At 47.1% G+C, this 22,902-nt stretch overlaps 1 protein-coding gene across 1 annotated transcript in view; it reads right to left on the reverse strand.

Moving 5' to 3' along the window:
- The window catches only part of CCDC69 (coiled-coil domain containing 69), a 38,840-nt gene extending 16,158 nt beyond the window's left edge, over nt 1–22,682 (reverse strand). Inside the window, exons 1-3 of the mRNA XM_061152251.1 lie at nt 22,672–22,682; nt 18,086–18,284; nt 2,378–2,447 (exon numbers count right to left, since the gene is read on the reverse strand). Coding sequence (XP_061008234.1) covers nt 2,378–2,447; nt 18,086–18,284; nt 22,672–22,682 — 280 coding nt within the window. The remainder of the gene's footprint in view (nt 1–2,377; nt 2,448–18,085; nt 18,285–22,671) is intronic.
- Between the last annotated feature and the right edge of the window lie 220 nt (nt 22,683–22,902).

Here is a 22,902-nt window from a genome sequence, read left to right on the forward strand (position 1 = left end):
AATGGTATGGGCCTAACAGAAGCAGAAGATACTAAGAGGTGGCAAGGATACACAGAAGAACTGTACAAAAAAGATCTTCATGACCCAGATAATCACGATGGTGTGATGACTAACCTAGAGCCAGACATCCTGGAATGTGAAGTTAAGTGGGCCTCAGGAAGCATCACTACGAACAAAGCTAGTGGAGGTGATGGAATTCCAGTTGAGCTATTTCAAATCCTAGAAGATGATGCTGTGAAAGTGCTGCACTCAATATGCCAGCAAATTTGGAAAACTCAGCAGTGGCCACAGGACTGGAAAAGGTCAGTTTTCATTCCAATCCCAAAGAAAGGCAATGGCAAAGAAGGCTCAAACCACTGCACAATTGCACTCATCTCACACACTAGGAAAGTAATGCTCAAAATTCTCCAAGCCAGGCTTCAACAATATGTGAACCATGAACTTCCAGATGTTCAAGCTGGTTTTAGAAAAGGTAGAGGAACCAGAGATCAAATTGCCAACATCTGCTGGGTCATTGAAAAAGCAAGAGAGTTCCAGAAAAACATCTATTTCTGCTTTATTGACTATGCCAAAGCCTTTGATTGTGTGGCTCACAATAAACTGTGGAAAATTCTTAAAGAGATGGAAATACCAGACCACCTGACCTGCCTCCTGAGAAATCTGTATGCAGGACAGGAAGCAACAGTTGGAACTGGACATGGAATAACACACTGGTTCCAAATAGGGAAAGGAGTACATCAAGGCTCTATATTGTCATCTGCTTATTTAACTTATATGCAGAGTACATCATGAGAAATGCTGGGCTGGATGAAGCACAAGCTGGAATCAAGATTGCAGGGAGAAATATCAATCACCTCAGATATGCAGATGACACCACCCCTATGGCAGAAAGTGAAGAAGAACTAAAAAGCCTCTTGATGAAAGTAAAAGAGGAGAGTGAAAAAGTTGGCTTAAAGCTCAACATTTCAGAAAACTAAGATCATGGCATCTGGTCCCATCACTTCATGGCAAATAGATGGGGAAACAGTGGAAACAGTGACAGATTTTACTTTCACCACTGCAGATGGTGATTGTAGCCATGAAATTAAAAGACGCTTACTCCTTGGAAGGAAAGTTGTGACCAACTTAGACAGCATATTAAAAAGCAGAGACATTACTTTGTCAACAAAGGTCCATCTAGTCAAGGCTATGGTTTTTCCAGTAGTCATGTATGTATATGAGAGTTGGTCTATAAAGAAAGTTGAGTGCCGAAGAATTGATGCTTTTGAACTGTTGTGTTGGAGAAGACTCTTGAGAGTCCCTTGGACTCCAAGGAGATCCAACCAGTCCATCCTAAAGGAAATCAGCCCTGAATATTCATTGGAAGGCCTGATATTGAAGCTGAAACTGCAATACTTTGGCCACCTGATGCAAAGAGCTGACTCATTTGAAAAGATCCTGATGCTGGGAAAGATTGAAGGTGGGAGGAGAAGGGGATGACAGAGGATGAGATGGTTGGATGGCATCACTGATTCAATGGACGTGAGTTTGAGGAAACCCCGGAAGTTGGTGATAGACAGGGAGGCCTGGCGTGCTGCAATCCATGGGGTCGCAAAGAGTTGGACATGACTGAGTGACTGAACTAACTACCTAACAATGCAGTCTTCAGACCCAGTCCTAGAAATCCCTATGTAGTTGGTTTGTGGTGGGGCCTCAGAATCTGTATTTTTCAAAATCCACCCCAGGTAATTCTTATGTACAGTCAGATTAGAGAACATCTAAATTCTGACCCAGTTGCTTATCTGGTACTTTAAGTTCATCTACAATATCCTGATAGTCTCCAGGTGGTAATTAAACACTTTCAGAGATGGAGAGCTCATTCTATCAGTAGCTCTGATTAATTTAAATCAGCAACCAGACAAAAAAATTCCTTTGAGACTGAACTGAATTCTGCAAGTCTGTTTTGGCTACATTCAGGCCCTGGTACTGATCTCTGGGTCACACTGAACAAGGCTCATCTTTCTTCTCTGTGAAGGCACTTCAGTCACTTGGAGAGAACTGTTGTGTTTTATTGCAACATCTTCTGTTTCTTTAACTGTTCCTTAAAGGATATGGTTTCCAGATTCCTCACCAACCTGATTCTTCTCCTCTGTATTCTGTCCATTTTTTTCTGGATTTCTCTGAAAGTGTGCTTTTCAGAAATAAACTCGGCACTCCAGTTGTGGTAGCCAGGATCAGAAAAGAACTATCGCCCCCCTGATTTTAGAAATGATACTCCTATTAAAGTAACCTAACTAAAATCTCAGGAGATAACTAAATAGCCATATCGTGTTTGTTGATTATAACGTAGGAAACCTCACAGATGTCAGAGAGGGCATTCATAGGGCTGACTACTCACCTGTGTCACCATTGAGGGGACCCAGTTCCTGAGACTCTGGTTTGGGAGGCTGATCTGGTCTTTGGCGCCTCTGGAAGAAATGAGATAACAGTGAGGATGAAGGTAGGAGGTTAATGTGAGGATAGATGCTATGGTAACTCTTCCAAAGGCAAGATAGGAATTCCAGTTGTGCCAACCCCTGCACTAACGCCCAGTTCCCTTAGGCTTTCTTCCTCAGAGTCCCAGGGCAGCACCCGCTCTGTGGGGAAGGGGTCCTCAGATAGGATTTCACCTTGGCCGGGGAAACCCTCAGCAGGGAGCCTGATGCTGGATGATGTCTCCTTAGATTCTTGTTCTTTGGCTTGGCTACCAACCGTGGGCCCCTCCCTGACCTTATCTTCCTTCTCCATGGACTTGGCCAGACCTTATGCTATTACCCTCATCCCAGTTATGGCCTTTAAGTGTCTTAAAACTTCCCAACCCCCGGTTTAGAGACAATTCCCCTTCCTCCTCAGGGCCCTTGGCTACCACAACTTTCAGCAAGTGCCCTGTATTGAAGGCAGAGCATCAAACTTCAAGCCACAGTTTTACTATGTTTCTTCTCTGCTAGAAGGGCTGTTTCCCCAACTCTGTGGAGGTGGCAGTATATAATCTGACAGTTGGAGGTGAAATACTGCACCGAGGTCATACCAGGCACTATCTCAGCTAATCTTCAGGAGAACCTGGGAAATATGCATGTCCCCCAATTTAAAAATGAGAAGGCTGAGGCAAAAGAGGATTCCATCAAGGCAGATCAGGGGACATCTGGCAGAGTCAAGTATTTGACCCATACCTAGTAGGCACTTTAACTAACCTTGGTCAGTGGGGGTTGAATCAGAGGAGATAACTGATGCAAAAGGGCTTTCTATAATAACTTTTAAAAATATTTGTTTATTTAATATTTATTTACTTGACTATGCTGGGTCTTAGTTACAGCACACAGGATCTTTAATTGTGGCATGTGAACTCTTAGTTGTGGCATGTGGGATCTAGTTCTCTGACCAGCAATCAAACCTGGGCCCCCTGCACTGGGAACACAGAGTCTTAGCCACTGGCCACCTGGGAAGTCCCTAAAGGGTTTTCTATACCAGATACAGTGTCAGTGGCTCTAAGATTTCGGTTTTCATAAATAATATTTTCAAACAGGAGATTTGGGATGGGTTGACAAGCAAGAATGCTGAAAAAAATAATTTGCAAACTACCACTATCATTTCATAAAATAGAAGACATTTTAACCTTTCAAAATATACTAAGAAAAGCTCGAGATAGTTCTTTCAGGAAAGGAGAAATAACATCTTACTCAAAGTTACACACAATGAACACCTTTAATTTTCTCATTTCACCCCAGAGAGGTGAAAAGTTGGTCAAAGTCTAGCACTCGTCACTGGACCAAGATGTGGGGTAGGAAAAAAATTTAAGCCGTTTTGTATATTTTTCAAAATATTCTAAAATGTTAGCTAGACTTACTGTGATCATTTCACAATGTGTACAAATATTGAATCATTCAGTTGTACATCTGAAATTAGCATGTTATTTTTCAATTGTACCTCAAAAAAGTTTTCTGATTTTAAAAAAAGAGTCTAAGCCCCATTTTAGAAAACACTTAAATAAGTCAGCTCATGAAAAACCTATGAAAGTGTTCAATTGTGAATTATCACTGTAAAAGAAAAACTTTACTTTTTACTGTGATAATAGATTAAGTGACTAATAGAATAAAAATTATTAACAATTTCCTGAACTCGAGAATGAATGAAATGCTGCTGGAAAGCATAGTTCTGGCTGGGGAAGGATGAGAAGGGCAGGCTTCTAGAACCTTCTGCTCCTGCCCACAGTGCCCAGCACAGAGCCTGGTGCAAACTGAGCAAGAAACAGTGTCTCCCCCAGGTCCAGGTCCCCACGATCTGCCCAGTGGCTGGCACGCCAGCCACCCTACTCCACCCACTCTGTGAAGTCTCGTCCCTTTCTGCCCAGGGGAGAGGGGACGCTTGGCCCAGGAACAAGCTGTCAACACAGGATTCTGGGGTAATGACAGGAGTCAGCCTCTTCCCCTGGGCTGGAGGAAGGAGGCAGACAAACACCAACGGTTGATTGTCTTGTCCCTGTTGCCACCCCTGGTTACACTTAACCTGGTCAACGTTTTAAGGGAGTGAGATTTCCAGAATTCCAGTCTCAGCTCTTCTACAAACTTGGACAAATCTCTTCCCTCCTCTGGGCTCCCGCTTTCTCCTTTGCGGAGGAAGTGGAGGTGTGAGAGGTTCTTACTTTCACTCAACAATGCCCATGGCGTTCAAACTCCGAGTGTCTGATCTCAGCTCTTCTCAACTGCACTGAGAGATAAGGGTTATCACAAGGGAGGAAACTAGAGCTCAGGGAGGTAAGACACAGTCATATGCAGCCTGGATGTCAAAATCAGCATGAGAACCAGGTCTCAGAAGAGTGGAGACCAGAACAGTATTGTTAAGAACTCTGGGATTCTAGGGACTTCCCTGGTGGCCCAGTGGTTAAGACTCCATGTTTCCAATGCAGGGGGCATGAGTTTCATCCCTTGACGGAGAACTAAGATCCCACATGCCACACAACACAGTCAAAGAAAAGAAAAAAAACAACTTTTGGATTCTAAAATCACCCAGATCTGGATTCAAACCCTAAATCCAACACTGTGTGACCACATTACCTCTCCAAGCCTTGATTTCCTCACAAGGTTATTTTAAGGATTAGCTGAGATAAAGCACCTATAACTCCATAATTCTAACAGCTCAAACATGGCATGATTTAAACATGATTTAAACACATTTATCACTTTATATCTGAAAAAGCATGGCGGAAGCTAAGACCACAGTGCTTTGCTAGACCGCTCAGGCTGCCATTGGCCTCAGATTGCCTGAAATAAGATCATAGCTCATGAGAAACTATCTTCTCCCAAACAACCACCATGGAAGGTAAAAAACTCTTCTCCACTAACAACTTCCAGACCTTAGACAGGACATGGCCTTGTGCTTGAGTCTCCAGATCCTGACAGCATCTCTGCCCCCAGGATAACCCTCCAGAATCAAGGCAGTCAAGACTCATCTTAGGACATCCCTGGGGGTCCAGGTCCCTGCAATGTGAGGGACGTGGAACACCCCAGCTGGAGAGCTCAAGCCCCAGGATGATTCCACAGGCCACACCTAGGGCCCAACTCCACCAAATAAATAAGTATTTGAAAAATAAAATTAATATTTTTAAAATAATTTTTTTTAAAAAAGACTCATTATATTAGTCCTCATGCTACTGTTCTATTAACATTTAAATATTGGTAAACATGTTTTTCCAAATATAGTAGTAATAAAGAATATACATTTATTCACTTTTGAAATTTACATATATTCCCTTACATCTCATTTTTTCAAATATAAGCATTTACTACATGGCATTAAATATTTTGTAATTAATTTTAATGACTTCAGCATGACATCTTATAGATGAGTTTAATCATTTAATCAATAATCCATTGTTGAATGGAGTTCCCTGGTGGCTTAGACAATAAAGAATCCGTCTGCAATGTAGGACACCTGGGTTTGATCCCTGAGTAGGGAAGATACCCTGGAGAAGGGCATGGCAACCCAATCCAGTATTCTTGCCTGGAGAATCTCATGGACAGAGGAGCCTGTGAAGTCTGTGGGGTTGCAAAGAGTTGGACACGACTGAGCAACTAACACTTTCACTTTCCACTGTTGAATATTTACATTATTTCCATTTTTAAATTTTCAAATCATGTCTTAGGAGACATAATGATTGTAAGACTTTTACACATCTAAAGTTACCATCTCTATAATTCAGAAAGGCTCTACCAATTAACTAACCCACTAGTAGCAAACAGAAGGCCAGTTTTACTGCAACTCTGCCAACATGGACTAGTGTCCTTTTTTTTTTTTTTTTTTTAATGTTGATCAATTTGCTAGGCCAAAACCAAACCAGAAACAACCTACTGTACTCCTGGCCCCAATACACACAACCATGTGTTCAACACCATCCCAGGTTGCTCAAGATCATCCTAGCATGACATATGCTCGATAATTTCTCAGGCCTCCAGGCCCAGCTCATATATAATTTCTACTTGGTCTCTCCCCAGGGCTGAGTTAGTTTCTATCAGCAGGCCTGTTCAAACATCCATGCAATTAGTTCCCCAGTTATCCGTGCTTCTCCTATTAATCTAAGGGGGTTCTTTGAGGACAGAGACCAATTTTGAAATTGACTTTGGATTTGATGCCTGTTGTGATGCCCAGACAGTATTTCTAGGGATTTCGAGGCCTAATAGAAGGTCTCCTGTTTCAGGACCACCTGAAGCACTTGCTTAACATAGCTCCCAGGCCCAGTTCTGGACCTACAGAATCTGAGGGTGGTATGTGCAGTCTGGGAAGCTCCGATCTACCACCCCATCCAGGTGATTCTGAGGCTCCTGAAGACACACAGTCCAGAACTGAGCAGGAATCAATAAGCAACTACTGCATGGAAAATTCCTATGACGGGGCCTTGGCTGCTTTCTCCTCAGAGGTCACGGAGCAGAGTTCACTCTACAGTGGGCGAGGACGGGAGCTGGGAGGGGGCCACAAGGATTTCCCCTTCCAAAAGCAGAGCAGGGCAGGCCTCTGGCTGGTAGGGTCATCCAGCTGAGCTCTGGAAGACGGCTGGAAGCTTCCTGTGTCAATGGAAACTTGGGAGAAGAACACTATGAGGTGGCTGCTAGCAGCACAGAATGGAGGGAGAGCCCGGGACCTGGGAGGAGGGGGAAGGCCAGCACACCCAAGTCCCAGCTTCACTGTGTGACTTTAGGGAAGTGCTGTCCCCTCTCTGGACCCTCTTTGATGGGTCAGGGTTGGAACAGAGGTTCTCCTCACTCCTTATGGGCTCCAGGGCAGCCCTTTGTCCAGGAGGTCTGGAAACAGGGCCTCTCCATCTTGGGAACATGCACAGTTCTGGGGCCCAGCTCCTTGCTGTCAAGCAGACCAGAGCCCTGCTCTGGGTCAATGGGAAGTAAACCTGATCTGTGGCAGAACATGATTTCGAACAGAGTCCAGGCAGAGCCAAAAGACAGCACCCAGAGTGGCTGGGAGAGCAGCAAGCTTGGACTGGTCCTGGCAAGACCCCCTCAAATTTGCTTGCATTTTGGAGGGTAAATTGACAGGAGGGACTAGTAATGGTTGATCAGCCTTGAAAAATAAAAAACGGGAAATACAAAGACTCTGGACTCTGGCTTCAAATCTCTACAGGACCACCATGAGGTAAAGGCTTCTAGTGTGTGGTTCACAACCTCAGAGGACAGGATGGTGACCAAGGACTAGAAGTTTCAAGAAGTTTTAGTGCAACATGAAGAATCTCAGAATGGTCCCAGAGATAGGCTGCCGTCTTGGAGGGTGGAATGGAGTGAGCTCTCCATCACTGGCAGCATGCAAGAAGCAAACGTCATTTTGCAGGTTGGACTGACTGATCTCAGAGGCGCCTAAACTCCAACAATCAACTCCAACAATCCAATTCTGTAAGATATCCTTGACATTTAAGAAGTAAATATCTCTGTTAAACAAAGTGTTTAGCTAGTGCAGGTGGTATGAAAAACCCACCAACAGTAACAGAATCTCAGTGGGATCTGTTGAGTATTATTCAAGTTGAATTCAGGGTGAATTTCCATAGTCTTATACTAAAAGCGTCAGGGATAGACCCCTCAACTTCCCTCAAACTTGAGCTGGGAATTTCTTTCACCATGAAAGACTGAGGAAGGCAGAAGCAACTTGGATAGAAGCTGCCCAGCTATTCTCTCCCTCTGGGATCCTACCAGGATGGAAGTCGAACCCTGAGGATGGCACAGCCCTTCCTGAAGACACTTGGTCTCACCTTGCTTTAGGGACCATCATGCCATCCTTTTCATGGCCCTTCAGGCACTGTGCGTTTCTGACTGAGTGGTGTGATTTACGGCCTCATTATCCCTGACTAGCTTAGAGAATTTAATAATCAAAGGACCCTTGAGAGTTCACCAAGCTCCTCCACTGTCCCCATAAACTGCAGACCTGGCTTCCCTTGGCCGTGTAGTTCTGTCACACCCTCCTTGGCTGTGGAAGGCTTACTGGGACCCAGAGGACAGGGTTGGAAGGGACCCTGGAAACTGATTATCCAATCCCCACCTTCTATTTCCAGATGGAAAAACTGAGGCCCAGAGGTGGAGTGGGCAGGGCCTGTCAGAAGCCACAAAGCAGGATCAGAGCCTCCTGGGAGTCCAGACTCAAGGCAGAGCCCTTCCCCTTCCTTCGTGCATACGCCAGATTGATCCAAGCAGTCCAACATTTAGGGAATTCTGAGGCTAAAGGGACTCCTTTGCAACATCAGAGCTGCCTTTCCGGTGTCAGGACTCGTGCATGGGTGAGGCCCTGGCACCACTGGTTTCGGGATCTGAACAACCACAGGCAGAGCCCATTGGCTGAGGGTAGAGGCAGGAAGGAGGTGGGGCGGAGACCCAAGGGGCTCCCTCCAGGGCCTGGGGTGGAGGAAAGGCGGGGCCTAAATGTTCAGAGCTGTTGAGAAATGTTAGCCTTCACACCCAGACTACAGAGGCTCAGAGGTAAGAATACCACAATCACTGGCCTCAGCTTCCACATCTCTAAGATGGACAGAAGTATTTTGCCAAGCAATGCCTGAACGTGATTTCATTTTCACACAGCCAGGACAACTAAAGATTGACTTTGACGCGTTCATTTTACATTTTGACATTACAGTGTCAAGCATCACCCAGTGCCTGCCTGGGGACACACCAACATGACCACACAGCCCAGTGAAAGGCAGGAGCAACAGCAGGTTCCTCCCGGCTGTGTCAGGAGGCCCTGCCTATTCTCCGAACACCTGCAATGCCCCCAGAACACCCCGAGTTAGGGGCGGATGTGGTCTCCATTCCTCCTGTCTGACCAGTTGATGAAAGGTCTCAGGGGAGGACAGACCACTTCCCCCAAGCACCTGCTGAGACCGCCCACGCCAGACAGTGCGCGCAGGGCCCAGCCCCCCCCCGGCACAGATGAGAGGCTGAGGCCTAGGGAAGGGTTTCCGATACGCCATAGTCCTTTTTTCCTCCCTAGAGCCCACCTTCTCCTGTCCTGTATCAGCCTCCCATGGGTCTGCCTGCTCTGATCGCCTGAGAGGGGCCAGAGCTGGCAGAAGCACTCAGCACCATTTCTGGCATTTGGGTCAGTCAATAAGGGAGAAGGACCCTGAAGGAGCAGGACAGAAAATGGTGTTAGTGGCCACCATGGGAGAAGAGACAGGCTGAGGACACAGACACAGCCGGATATCCACCTGTCTCGCCAACCCAGTGGCAAACCCTGCAGTGGGAGTCCAGAGTCAGGGCCCTGACTTGGTGCTTGCTTGCTGTGTGACCTTGGGGGAGCACCTCCCCTCTCTGGGCTTCTGTTTCCTCCTCTCTGGCATGGAGTTGGGCAATGGGATACATCATGGTCCTTCTGGCCTTGATATGCTATGGATGCAAAAGAAGCGGCAGAGTGAGGTCATTCTGACACCTCACCCTCTATCAGTCCTGTCACACTTGCTGGTTCCCAGCACAGCAGGGCTGGTGAAATGGGCAATGTGCCCCCTGAGTGTGAGGGGGCACACACTCAGCGGTCAGCCCCCTCATGCAGAGGGCTTCTCTGCAGGACAAGGCAGGAGCGGTACTTGCTCAGGAGGGCCTGCGGGGGGAGTGTCCTGAACCCTTCAGACCACCCTCTGTTCTTGAGCAGCCCCTGTGGGGAAGCTGTAAAAGGGGGGACTGACGTGCCTAGAGAAGAGGTTGACATAGCCCAGCAGCCACCACGCAAAGTACAGGCAGCAAGTGCCCTGCCGCAGAACTGCCAGCAGAGAGAGGCACCCATTAGTGAGGTCGACGGGCCCTGCAGGCTGCTTGGGGCAGGGTCACTTGTAACAGGGAAACACTGGAAACCAGCCTCACATCCACAATGGGGCGTTGGCTCCATACACTAAGGTATCACAGCTGCATGACACTATGCAATGCCACGCATCTGTTTAAAAAAACAAAGAAGGTATTTACCAACAAAGGTGGAAAGTCATTTGGTAGAATATCAATAGCAAAATAAACTATTACTGTACAAACATGCACAGGAAAAGCTACCTAGAAAAGTACACACCAAGGGCAGTCAGTCATCATCTCTGGAGAACAGACTAGAATTATTGTGGTCAAGGCGGGGGAGCTGCAGTTTTGCCTCAGTTCTTAGAATTTTTTAAATGGTGTATTCAAGTTTGACTCATATACAAAGAAATGAGCAGCAGACAGAATTAATACCTCTCTTGGAACCTAAAAGCAGCCAAGGGGGTCATTTTACAGGTGGGGAGGTCAAGGCCTGGGTAGTGATCACACGGCAAGGTAGTGAAACAGGAAGGACTAGGACCCAGTCTTGACCCCCGGCCCAGTGTTCTTTCCTCTGCAGATGCTGCAGCTGGTGTCCGAAAGCCCTGGGGCCATGTCCAAACACCTCCTTGTGTGCAATGCTCCCCACTCTGCTGCCAAAGAGGGGACACTGGGTCTCCCTTGCCCATTTCAGCTGGTGGCCAGGTCAGGGAGGGGTGAGAGAGGGTGGGGAATCAACAAAATATATACATCTCCTAGGGCTGCTGTAACAAATTACCATGCAGTTGGTAACTTGAAAAAACAGAAATTTCTTCTCTTCCAGTTCTGGAGGCGAGAAGTCCAGAGTCAAGCTGTCAGGTGGATTGGGTCAGTCTGGAGGCTCTGAGGGAATTTCTGCTCCATCTGTCCTTCCTAGCTTCTGGTGGTCGCAGCAACCCTTGACGTTCCCTGGCTGGCAGACGCATGACTACCATCTCTGCTTCTGTCAGCACATGGCCTTCTCCCCATGCTTCTCTGTCCACATTCCCTTCTTCTCACAAGGACATCAGTCCTTGGACTGAAGCCCACCGTGCCCCAGTATGACCTCATCTTGACAGATTACATCTGCAAAAGCCCTGTTTCTAATAATGTCATACTCACAGGTCCTGGGTATACATGAGTTTTGGTGAGTGGAGGGAGGACACTATTTAGCCCATGACAGGTAACTTCTCTGATGTCACAGCTGTTTCCTCAAGGAGTGGGCAGGGGGTAGGGTTGCACAGGGTGGAGGAGGAATGACAGAGTTCATTGTACACTCTGAAAAAGAACTTCACTCCCGGGGAGGAAGGAGAACTGGAAGTAGGTCAGTCTGTACATCACTTATCTGGGGGGAAAGCATGGGGTGTGGGATGTGTGGGATGGATGTATTGTGAGGCATTTGGCCTAGATGTTCTGGAAGATTCAGTCTTGAAAATAAAGTGACACAAGATAAATGATTTTTAGGGATTCACATTTACCTGGTGAGAGAAGTCGGATGGCTTGTCTGCAGGTGATGGATAGATTTAGATCTATCTACACTAAAGATGGATGGATTTTCTCATTTTCTCTCACTCTTTCTCTCTGCCTGCGGTGGAGTCCTGGTTGATCCCTCTGTCAGACCTATATATGTCACAGTACATATGTATGGAAGCTTGTACTGGCTTTAACTGGGACGAGAGGGCATTATATCGTGGGCTGGGCAAAAGCCAGTGCTTCCCTGGTGGCTCAGCTGGTAAAGAATCTGCCTGCAATGAGGGAGACGTGGATTTGATTCCTGGGCTGGGAAGATCCTCTGGAGAAGGGAAAGTCTACCCACTTCAGTATTCTAGCCTGGAGAATTCCATGAACTGTATAACCCACGGGGTAGCAAAGAGTTGGACACAACTGAGCGACTTTCACTTCACTTCATACCTAGACAAAGGTCTAAATTACTGAAGTTACACAAAAGAGCATGGCACCTGGTCCCATGACTTCATGGCAAATAGATGGGGAAACAGTGGAAACGGTGACAGACTTTATTTTTTTGGGCTCCAAAGTCACTGCAGATGGTGACTGCAACCATGAAATTGAAAGACACTTGCTCCTTGGAAGAAAAGCTATGACCAACCTAGACAGCATATTACAAAGAGGAAACATTACTTTGCCAACAAAGGTCCATCTAGTCAAGGCTATGGTTTTTCCAGTAGTCATGTATGGATGTGAGAGTTAGACTATAAAGAAAGCTGAGCACTGAAGAATTGATACTTCTGAACTGTGGTGTTGGAGAAGACTCTTGAGAGTCCCTTGGACTGCAAGGGGTCATTCCTAAAGGAAATCAGTCCTGAATATTCACTGGAAGGACTGATGTTGAAGCTGAAACTCCAATACTTTGGCCACCTGATGCAAAGAGCTGACTCATTGGAAAAGGCCCTGATGCTGGGAAAGACTGAAGGCAGGAGGAGAAGTGGACGACAGAGGATGAGACTGTTGGATGGTATCACCAACTCAATGGACATGAGTTTGAGTAAGCTCCAGGAGTTGGTGATGGACAGGGAAGCCTGGCGCACTGCAGTCCATGGTGTTGCAGAGTCGGACACAACCGAGCGACTGAACTGAACTGGGCAAAACCCACTAGCTCAGAAGCCACATACACACCAGTGTCCCCACAGTGTTTGGGACAGTGGGTTCAGTGCCTGGCAAAGGCCACTTCCTTTCACAGACCCTCTGTCCAAAATGAGTTAAAAAGTCAAGTTTGCCCTACTCCTATGGATCAGGTGTCAGGGACCCTGCATCTTATGTACCCCAGTCACCCTGACACAAGTGTTTAGCTCCCACCTATGTTCAGAACCCAGCCAAGATGCCATCTCTTCTCTGGAGGCCTTCTCTCCCCTCACCTCTTCCCTCCAACAAAAAGGCACACTCTCCCAGGATTAGGATGAAACACAAGGATGCTCATGAATAACAAGGATAGGAGTGGAGAGTGTAAATAACCAAGTGTCCAAACTGGGTAAAAAAGCCACAGAACATCCACAGAACCTTAGATAGCCATTAAAAATCACATTTCCACAGACTTTTAACATGCGAGAATGCCCCCAGCAAAATACTAAGTACGCTGCTGCTGCTGCTGCTAAGTCACTTCAGTCCTGCCCGACTCTGTGCGACCCCATAGATGGCAGCCCACCAGGCTCCTCTGTCCCTGGGATAGGGTTGGTCAAAAAGTTTGTTCAGGTTCTCTGTAAGATGTTAAAAACCTTTTTAGGCACCCCAATAACTATTAATAGAATAATATCATTTAAAATATAGCCCTAATTCTGCAAAAATAGTCACACTCATATATAGCATACGAGTGAGGAAAAGAGAAGAAAGAATGAAGTGTACACAGAGGCGATCTCCTCATGGTGGGATTAAAAACTATTTTAAAATTTCTTTATATTTTACCAAATTCTAAATTTTGCCTTAAACATTATGAATAATCACAATAATTAGGTGTCGAGTGGAATCTTAGTATTTCCTAGTCCTGGGTTTGCAACACCTCTTCTACTCCCCGCCCCAACCCTTCTATTTCTGTCACAATCACATCTGACCTCTGCTTGAACTCCCCCAGGATGGGGAACTCACTACCCTTCTTCCTGGTGAGAAGTAGAATATGGCTCCCCTTAGCGTCCCCTCACTGGCCACAATCAGCATTTTGGGGTCAACAGAGAGCCAGGTTGCACTCCATGCCGCTTGACAACATTTCAGAGGCTGGAAGGCAGTGGCCAGGCTCCAAGCTTTATCTTTGCAACCCCAAATGGCCTTCCAAGTATATTCATGGCCCCCTTTCCCACATCCCTGTTTGCTTTCCTTGGGTACAATCCAGGTGGTGATGTCCCTTACCTACATTCCCTGCTAACCAGTCAGTATATCAGGAACTGTATCACATGCATTCTTTCATCTAATCTCAGAACCCTATGACTCAGGAGCTACATCACGTCTATTTTACACATGAGGAAATTGAGGCATGGAAAACCCAAATTCCTTCCAGGGTCACTTAATGGATCCACAATGGTGCTAGAACTGAAGTGGCACCTGGCCTAGAGTCTGGAGATCAGAGTTAACAAATGAATGTGCTCAGTTGTGTCCAACTCTTGGCAATCCTATGGACTGTGGCCCCCCAGACTCTTCTGTCCATGGGATTTTTCAGGCAAGAATACTGGAACAGGTTGCTATTTCCTTCTCCAGGGGATCTTCCTGACCCAGGGATTGAACCTGTGCCTCCTGCACTGGCAGGCATTCTTTACCACTGAGCCACCAGGATGCTCCAATAAATGAATATGTGGACCCAGTTCTAAAGCCCACGCCCTTAGTGTCTATGGTTTTGTTTTAGCATTAGTTGTGCCCATGCCAGACTCTTCCATGCCTTTCACTTCTGTATCTCTGCCTCTCTCACCTGGCCTGCTACCTGGAAGTGCTCATGAAGGGATACCGACCCCAGAGAACCTATTGCCCGAGGCCCCGCTGTGGGAGCAGTACTGAGCCAGGGTCTCGGGTGTGGTGCTCAGGGCTGTGGCATGGGGGCCAGAGCCAAAGCTCTGAACCCTGGGTCACACGAGGCACACACTCAGAGGGTTGACCATGAGGCACTAGGGCTCCCTTCCCACCTTGGCCCAGATGGGGCTGGTAACTTTTGGGGGATGGAAGAGCCCTAAAAACCCCCATGTCATCCTATAGGCAAGTCCATGGAGGGCTTGTTTTCTTGGCCCCGCCCCTCTCTGTCTGGCCTTCTCCCACATCCTCCTGACGTGGCCACAACAGCCATAGTCTTTGTCAAAAAGGATGTAGGAAGGACCACATCACGCAGATGATTCTTCAGTATCTACACCCAGCCTGCTAGGGATCTCCACTCATTTTTTTCACCAGGATTTCAACTTGTCACCAAAAGTCCCAGTAACACTTGGCCCCAGGTCAGGCCTCTCAGTGGGGTCTAGGACAGCTTGCCAGCTAAGGCTACTGGCACTGCCAACCACAGGACTCAGCAAACCCTTAGGTCTGGCCCCTGGGAGGGACCTTGAGAAGTCCTAGAGGTAAAGCCCCTATCTCTAGCCAGGGAAGTCCCCCCTGAAAGCCCTGGCCTCATTCCTCACGGCTGGCCACTCCCACTCTCCATAACCAGCACCATCACTCTGCTTCTTCAGCTCAGCCCCCACTCAGGCTGTCCTCTCTGCCTCAACTGGGTCATTCCTACCAAACCTTCATCACCCAGCCAAGGCATGCCCAGCACTCAGCCAAGAAGCTGTCCTGTATCTCTCAAGGCTAGACGAGATACTCCTGCGGCACTCTGGGTTAACTTCCAGGCCAGCTCTGGTGTGGCCCTCACTCACACTCAAATATTTAGGAGGCACCAGCTCTAGGCTCTGTGCATGGCAGTAAGTACCAACGGGGAGGGCAGAAAAACCAGGCTCCACTGCATGATTTGGCCAGCAACCTACTGATTGACATCACTCCTCCCTGAACCTCAGTCTCCTCATCTATAAAGTGGAGAAGATCCCACAGCTCAGCCTGACTTCCAGGCTTTAGTGAGGTCGGCAGGATGTGAAAGTACTCTGTAAACTGCCACTCACGGTGAGTCATTGGTGTCGTGACCTGAGCCTCCTGGGGTCTGAGCTCATTGTTGTACATCCCATCCTCAGAGGTTCCCTCTCTCCTAGGGGGCTGACAACCTCCTGGGGGTGAGCTTGGAAGTTCAGGCCTTTTCGGGGTTGGCACCTAGATGAGAAACCAGGCAGGAGCATGGCACAGAGGGACGGAAACTAGCATGAACTTTAAACAAAATCAGCTTATAAATCCTGCCACTCAGGGGCAGGAGCCTGGCACTGCCAGGGCAGAAAGGCAAGCCAGGCTGCTCTGAGGCAACAGGGCAAAGGCTTTAATGCCAAAGGGCTTTGGAATCAACAAGAAGCCACTGGAAGCACCAAGGAGGGGCAGAGACAATGGACACTGGGCTTGGGGACTGGGCATCTGGGTTCCGCTCTAAGTTGTTCTCTGACCTCAGTCAAGACCCTTCCCCCTCCAACCTTTAACCTCCCAGCTGCATGTTGCGTGCATCGGCACAGGTGGTACCCAAGGTCCTTTCCCACTGGGATAGTCTCTGCTGACTGCACTTGCCCTTCCTTCACAGCCTGGGACAGGGGGTCCAGTTCAGGCTGTGCCAGGGATGGACAGGGACAGCTGGCAAGGCTCTCAGACAGGCAGGGGAATCCTTGCTCACTGTGGGCTCCTTTATCAGACTACGGAAGACCCAAGGCCTGGAACAGGGCCACTCCAGTCTCTTCCCGCCACCGAGTAGATGGAATTTACCCTCGGCGGACTTTGCAAGCTGAGCAGCTAACACAGGTGCAGAGAACACAGGCTCTCTGACTCCTAGAAATCATTCTGCTCAAAGCCCTCCCTGTCCATATAGAGGGAGAAACTGAGGCACAGACAGCACTTTGGGCATGTCTGTGGCAGAGCCAGGATTAACACTGAGAGTCGATCATCAGCTTTGTTTTAAGTCTCAGGCAGGTCTCAGGCTTATCTGTTCATTATCCCATCAGCCAGACTTCTGCTTCCACGGGTAGAGGCAAGCCTCAGTTTCCCTCTTGGAAGCAGGAAGATAGGAAGGTTTCTGAGTCAGAGCTCCATGAGGTATTTTGAACTGGGAGTTAAGGAGGAGCAAGGATGGGGGGAAGGCACTGTACTTAGGACAGAAGTCCTTCTCCCTGGACTAGGCACAGAGCAGAAATAGAGTCATCCAGGTTCGGGACAGTATTGCATGCTCAACAGGCAGAAAAGCCTGTGCTCAGGCGCAAGCAAAGCAGCAGAGGCTCAACTTAAGTGAAAAATTACTGAATAGTGTCACAGTGTGGGGCCTTTCGGGGCCTCAGGGGACTGATCATCAAGTTCATAGGACCACCTCTTCCCACCTGACTGGAGGGCGGGCAGTAGTAGGAAGAAGGCTCAGGACTTGAGGGTCTGCCCTTGGCTCTCTGTGCCTCAGGTTGTCCTCTGGCTCCAGGCTCTGACCTTCTGGGTTTGTCAGAACCCAAGGGGCAGCTGGTCCCACTGCCAGAAACCGGAGTAGTGTCTCCTGGGCCCTAACCCAGCTCGGAGGCCCCTGGGGGGAGCGACAGGAAGGGAGGGAAAGGCAGCAGAAGGCCGCCAATCTCCTCCCTGGTTGGCCCCTCCCAGCTCCCCCGAGGAAAGCCCACATGCACCGGCTCTAGGGCCTGAAGAGGCTCTAGACCAGCGCTTCTCAAACTTTACAGCGTATTGTAGTCACCTGGGCATCTTATTAAAAGACAAGTTCTATTTTAGCACGTCTGGAACACAGTCCGAAATTCTGCAAGTCCTAGGTGATGCCGATGATGTAAATCTGTGGGCCATTCTGCCGTGCAAGTAGCGGCCCTAGAGAGAATCTGCCTCTTAATGGTAGGAAAGCCAAAGGCCCAGAGAGGTCAAGTCACACGTCCATGGCCACACAGCGAGCAGTCCCTGACCAACGGAAAAGGGCACCTGCTATAGCTACTACTATACATTTCCCACCTCCGCCAGCTGGAATCAGTTGCCTGTCCCGGCCCCGGAGCTGTGTTTGTAAACTCGGCTGCCCCGCGTGGCTCAGCCCTGGGTCAGGGAGAGAGAGCCGCCCGGCCGAGCCTTACCCGCCTCCCTGCCTGCCGGCCTCTAAGCGTGCACCGCCCGGCATCCCCAGTAGACCCGGGGCGCCTTAGGTCCCCAGCGGCGGAGCGGTTCCGCACCCGCCTTCCTTTCCGAAGTCAAACTTCGCCGGCGCCCTTTACCTTTTTGGGGGGTTTGCAGCAGCTCAGTCTGCTGTGTCCGCAGCCCATCCTCCTCCGGGGGCTCCCGGGCTCCGCCTCCCAACTCTGGGGCCCCCAGAGATCCCTGCCTTCCGAGCCCCGCTGCCCGCTCGGCGCCCGCCGGCCGGGGCAGCCGGCGAGACCCTGAAACTGAACCTGGAAGCGCAGACTTGAGCCGGAGCTGGGGCGGCCGCGTGCCGTAAATAACCGAAAAGCAGGGCCTCAGGGAAACCCGTGGGGCTCGCCGCGCTACCGCCTGAGACAGGTGATCAGAAACTTAGTAAATGACAGAAAACTCGGGTCAGGGCCGAAAAGGTCCCAATGAACAATGGATTTCTTTCCAGACTCGCAGCAGAGAAAAGGCTAGGAAAAAAATGAAAACAACTATTTAGTAAACACAACAGCTATCATTTATCAAGAGTTGTTTCTGTCCTGGCTTCCTTGCACATATTATTTCTATTTCTTGCCATCTCCTTGCCACAAAGGTATTATTAGTTCCTTCCTCCACTTTACAGGTGAGGAAAACGAGTCTCAGTTATGTGATCTGCTTACATGCACGTAGCTAGTCAGGACCAAAGCCCAGATAAAAACCAGTTCTAACTCCAGAACCTAAGCTTTCAGCCATTTCCCTGCAAATAATAATAATATGAAAATTAATTGTAATGATCTTTCACTCTGGGTCCATAACTCTTTCCAGCTCACACTCATCTGTAATATTCTACTGTATCCATTTTGAATAGAGGTTACCAATCACAACAACTCTGTGAGGTAGATAGGCGGATGCAGGGAGAATAAGGGACATACAATGTCAGAGCCTAGGAAAAAGAACTTTTAGTTTACCCTTGCTTTGTTATTAGCTGAGGTTTCTGGGAGTGGCAATGCAGGGCAACTTTGAAAGTCAGTGTGAGTGTGTATGTCAGAAAATTATACACAGCCCAGAGACACTTGGAAAGATGTGTTGATGAAAGGGACTTACAGTCAGGAATGGAAAAAGAATGTGAGACTGCAAAACAACTTCCTCTCCAGAGTAGACCAGTCACAGTAGGTTCCAAGAAAGGAAACTGAGGACACAGGTGATATTAGCTCCTTGGAAAGAAGAATAATAGAAGACGGTGATTCACAAAGTGTGGCCTCCAAGTTAATAGCATCAGCACTACCAGAGATCTTTGTGAGAAACACAAATGCTCGGGCCTTCCCAGTGGTCCAGTGGCTAAGACGCCATGCTCCTGATGCAGGGGGCTCTGGTTTGATCCCTGTTCAGGGAACTAGATCCCACATGCCAAAACTAAGAGTTTGCATGCTGCAACTAAAGATCCTGTGTGCCGCAACTGACCGCAGCTAAATAAATAAATAGAAATAAATATTTACAAAAAGAAATACAAAAGCTCAGACCCCACCCAGACCTACATATCCTGAACTTGAGATGGGGCTCAGCAACCTCTAGCTTCCCAAGCCCTCCCAGTGATTCTGAGCCATGCTCAAGTGTGGGAACCACCACTGCACAACGTGCTGAACAGGTAATGAGGAAAGAGTGTCTACTTAAATTACCAGCGACTGTGAAACAATGCTCATGACTTACTAAAAATCCAAACCAACAAACTAGCAAAAGACTAGAACAATCTAAATATCCAAGAAAAGGAGCTTGGTTAATAAATTATGATATATCCATGAAGATAGAATATCATGTAACCTGCTAACATACTGATAAGGATAAAGTTTAAAAATGTCATAAAATGTAAAAAAATCATTCTTATTAAAAACAAAAAAAAAATGTTGGACCTCTGTGGTGGTCCAGTGCCAATGCAGGGGACATGCTTCGATCCCTGGTCAAAGATTCCACAAGTCGCAGGCAGCTAAGCTGGAGAGTTGAGACTACTGAGCCCCCACACAGCAACCACTGCAGACTGCAAGCCCTAAAGCCCCGCTCTGCAACAAGAGAAGCCACCGCAAAGAGAAGCCCATGCACTGCAACTAGAGAAAGCCCATGGGCAGCAACTAAGGCCCTGTGCAGCCAAAAATAAATAAATAAATTTATATATATATTTTTAAAGTGTTATAGTGATTACCTCTAGATGAGAGTAAGATTTTGATTACTCGTTTTCTTATATTTAAAAAAATGAGTAGCACTTACTATAATACAAGAAAAAGTTTTCTAAAAACTATGTTTTTGAACCCAGGTATGAGATTGAGACTAGTTTTCCACCAGCAAGTGGTAAGTATAAATAGGTGAAATCCCAAAGAAATAGACAATGATTGTGAATGAATTAGGTAGAAAAACCATATAAAGGGCCAACAGGACCAAAAATGTGTAGGGAGGTCATAACTAGCAATGCCCTGTGTGATCCTGAACTTCTTGTTTCTCCTTTGGGAGAGTTTCCCATCTGAACATCAAACAATTGAGCTTTCTAAAATGGATCTCCAATTTTAATATCAGGAGTTGAAATCAGTAACGTGGGCTGGCGGGTAGGAACCAGGAAGGCAAATTCTGTTTCTGAAGCCTCTGTCCTCAGGAGCTCTTGCCTCCAGCTTCTTTAAACTTCTTGGGAGACCAAGCTCAGATTTCCCACTTTCACACAACCAGCTTTTGGCTACATGCTTTGAAGTTTCCGCTTGAGAAAGAAGCCCTAAGGATTTTTGTTTTGTTTTTTTGCTTTAGGAATTTGAGTTTGAATAAGTTGCTAATGAGATTTTTAGAAGTTGTTGAGCCAGTCAGGTTAGGTTAGGTTTTGCTGCAGTGAGGAAAAACATACAAGTTTCAGCCACTTATCATGAGTGAAGTTAAGTTTTGCTCATACCATGGGAATCCAGTATGGGGAGGCTGAGGGCTCTGCTTCAGAGGCATTCAGCAGCATCCTAGGATGCAGCCATCCCAACACCATGGCTGCATGGGTTTTCAGGTCAAGAGAAGACAGTATATGGAGAGTGGTACATGGGGTCTTAAATCTTTTCACTCAAGAGTGACACACATTAAGTCCACTCACATTTTTTTGGCTAAAGCAAGTCACATGGCCACGGGTAACTTCAAGGGGATGGAAACGTGTAATGTGTGTCCCGAGGGAGAGGAGAACCAGAAATACTGGTGAACAGCAGAGATGTCTATCATAGACAGCAATCAACAAGCAAATATGATGATGTGCCCATTTCTTGGGCAAGTCGGATGACTAACTCATCTTGATCTGCTCAGGATTTCCCACTTGTAGCACTGAAAGTCCCTCAACCCACGAAACTCCTCAGTACTAGGTACCCTGGAATAGTCGGTCACCCTGTGGCAAGGCATAGAGAAGACTCAGTTTGTGTCTTGAATTGGTTTATAATCTATTTTCTCGATATTAGACCTATACATAGTAAAAGATGGAAAATATAAAGACAGATTATAAAGCAAATGTAAAGTTGCATAATCCATGTCGGTAGTGTTAGAATTAAAAGGAGATAAGAGACCATGGTGGATGGGGATGGAGAAGGTGGATTTCCTGGAGAAACACTAAAGCCAAAGGGCATTCATGGCAAAAGGAATCCTAGAGTCTCAGGTTGAGATGGAATCTGATGCTTTGCTTTCACCGCTTGCAACTCAAAAAATCTTTTTTATAATTTCTCTTCTATAATTACCCTTCTGACTGTGTTTGTGAAGTCTATGTTAAAATACTTTCAGTGATTACCTATTTTCCATATCTAGGGGGAAGAGGAGAAGCAAGAAGGAGTAATTCCAAAAGGGAGGATCAGCTTATAGTCTTTGGGAACATGAACAGAATTTGTATCCTACTGTTGTGTGAAAATTGTGTAATTCTTAATTATGGTGAATTGGTTCACAGTGCTTTTCAGGTCTACTATATCCTTCTACTTTTCTGTATATTCATTCTATTATTTTTTCAGAGTTTGATATCAAAACTTCAACTAAAAATCTTAATTTATCTACTTAAAAGTAACTGTAATATACAGTGGAACTATAAATAACTCTGTTCTGTATTTTCCAAACCTCCTGTAAATGTGTTGTCATACTTTCATAATTTAAAAAATAAAAAAGAGAGAGGAAAAAAAGGGGGAGGATCAAGAGCATGGGTCAAGTCAGGATAAACGTGGAGGCTGGGGAGCTGGGGAAGGAGGAGTGTGTTGGTGACTAAGTTGGTGTGAAGAAACCAAAGTTGAGGATGGGGGGAACAATTCTGGGGAAAGACTGGAAAGACTGATATGGGAATTATCCACACACAGTGGGGCTGTGTGTGGATACTAGGTTATGTACCTCTCAATGCATTGATCGCTAAACACATTCTAGCCCTGAAAGTTTTCTCTGTGTGGGTTCCGACTGGGCACAGTAGTTTCCCAAACATATTGTCTGCTGGGAGTGACTTTCTTCACCATCTATTTGTGTGGTTATCATTCTACCTGCACATCAGGAAGCAGCTCAAATCCCCTCTTCTTCCAAAAGCCCTACAACTCCTGTCCTACAACTCTCTTGTTTGTGAGCTTTGTGAGTCCTCCCTAATGGACTACAGGTTACTCAGCTCTGCCTCCTCCTTCCTCACACCCCCTGGTCCTTAGTAGGTCGTGGCAGAGACTTCTAGTCACCTTACTCAACGTCCATTCTTCCTTCTTCCTTAGTGACGGAATCCTGATATTCTCTGGGTCAGCTGTATGCCAGGAGAACATGCTACTTACTCAGCTAGTCAGTGATACGTAAGGGGACATTACTAGTTGGAGCTTCCAGGAAAACATGTAATATAAGAATGACTCAGCTGGGGGCAGGACTCCCCTTTCCTTGCCCCCGGCTTTTCCTGCCTGGAATACAGACATGATGGCTGAAT

Source organism: Dama dama, chromosome 9 (genome assembly GCF_033118175.1).
Source record: "Dama dama isolate Ldn47 chromosome 9, ASM3311817v1, whole genome shotgun sequence".
In the NCBI taxonomy this organism is placed as follows: domain Eukaryota; kingdom Metazoa; phylum Chordata; class Mammalia; order Artiodactyla; family Cervidae; genus Dama; species Dama dama.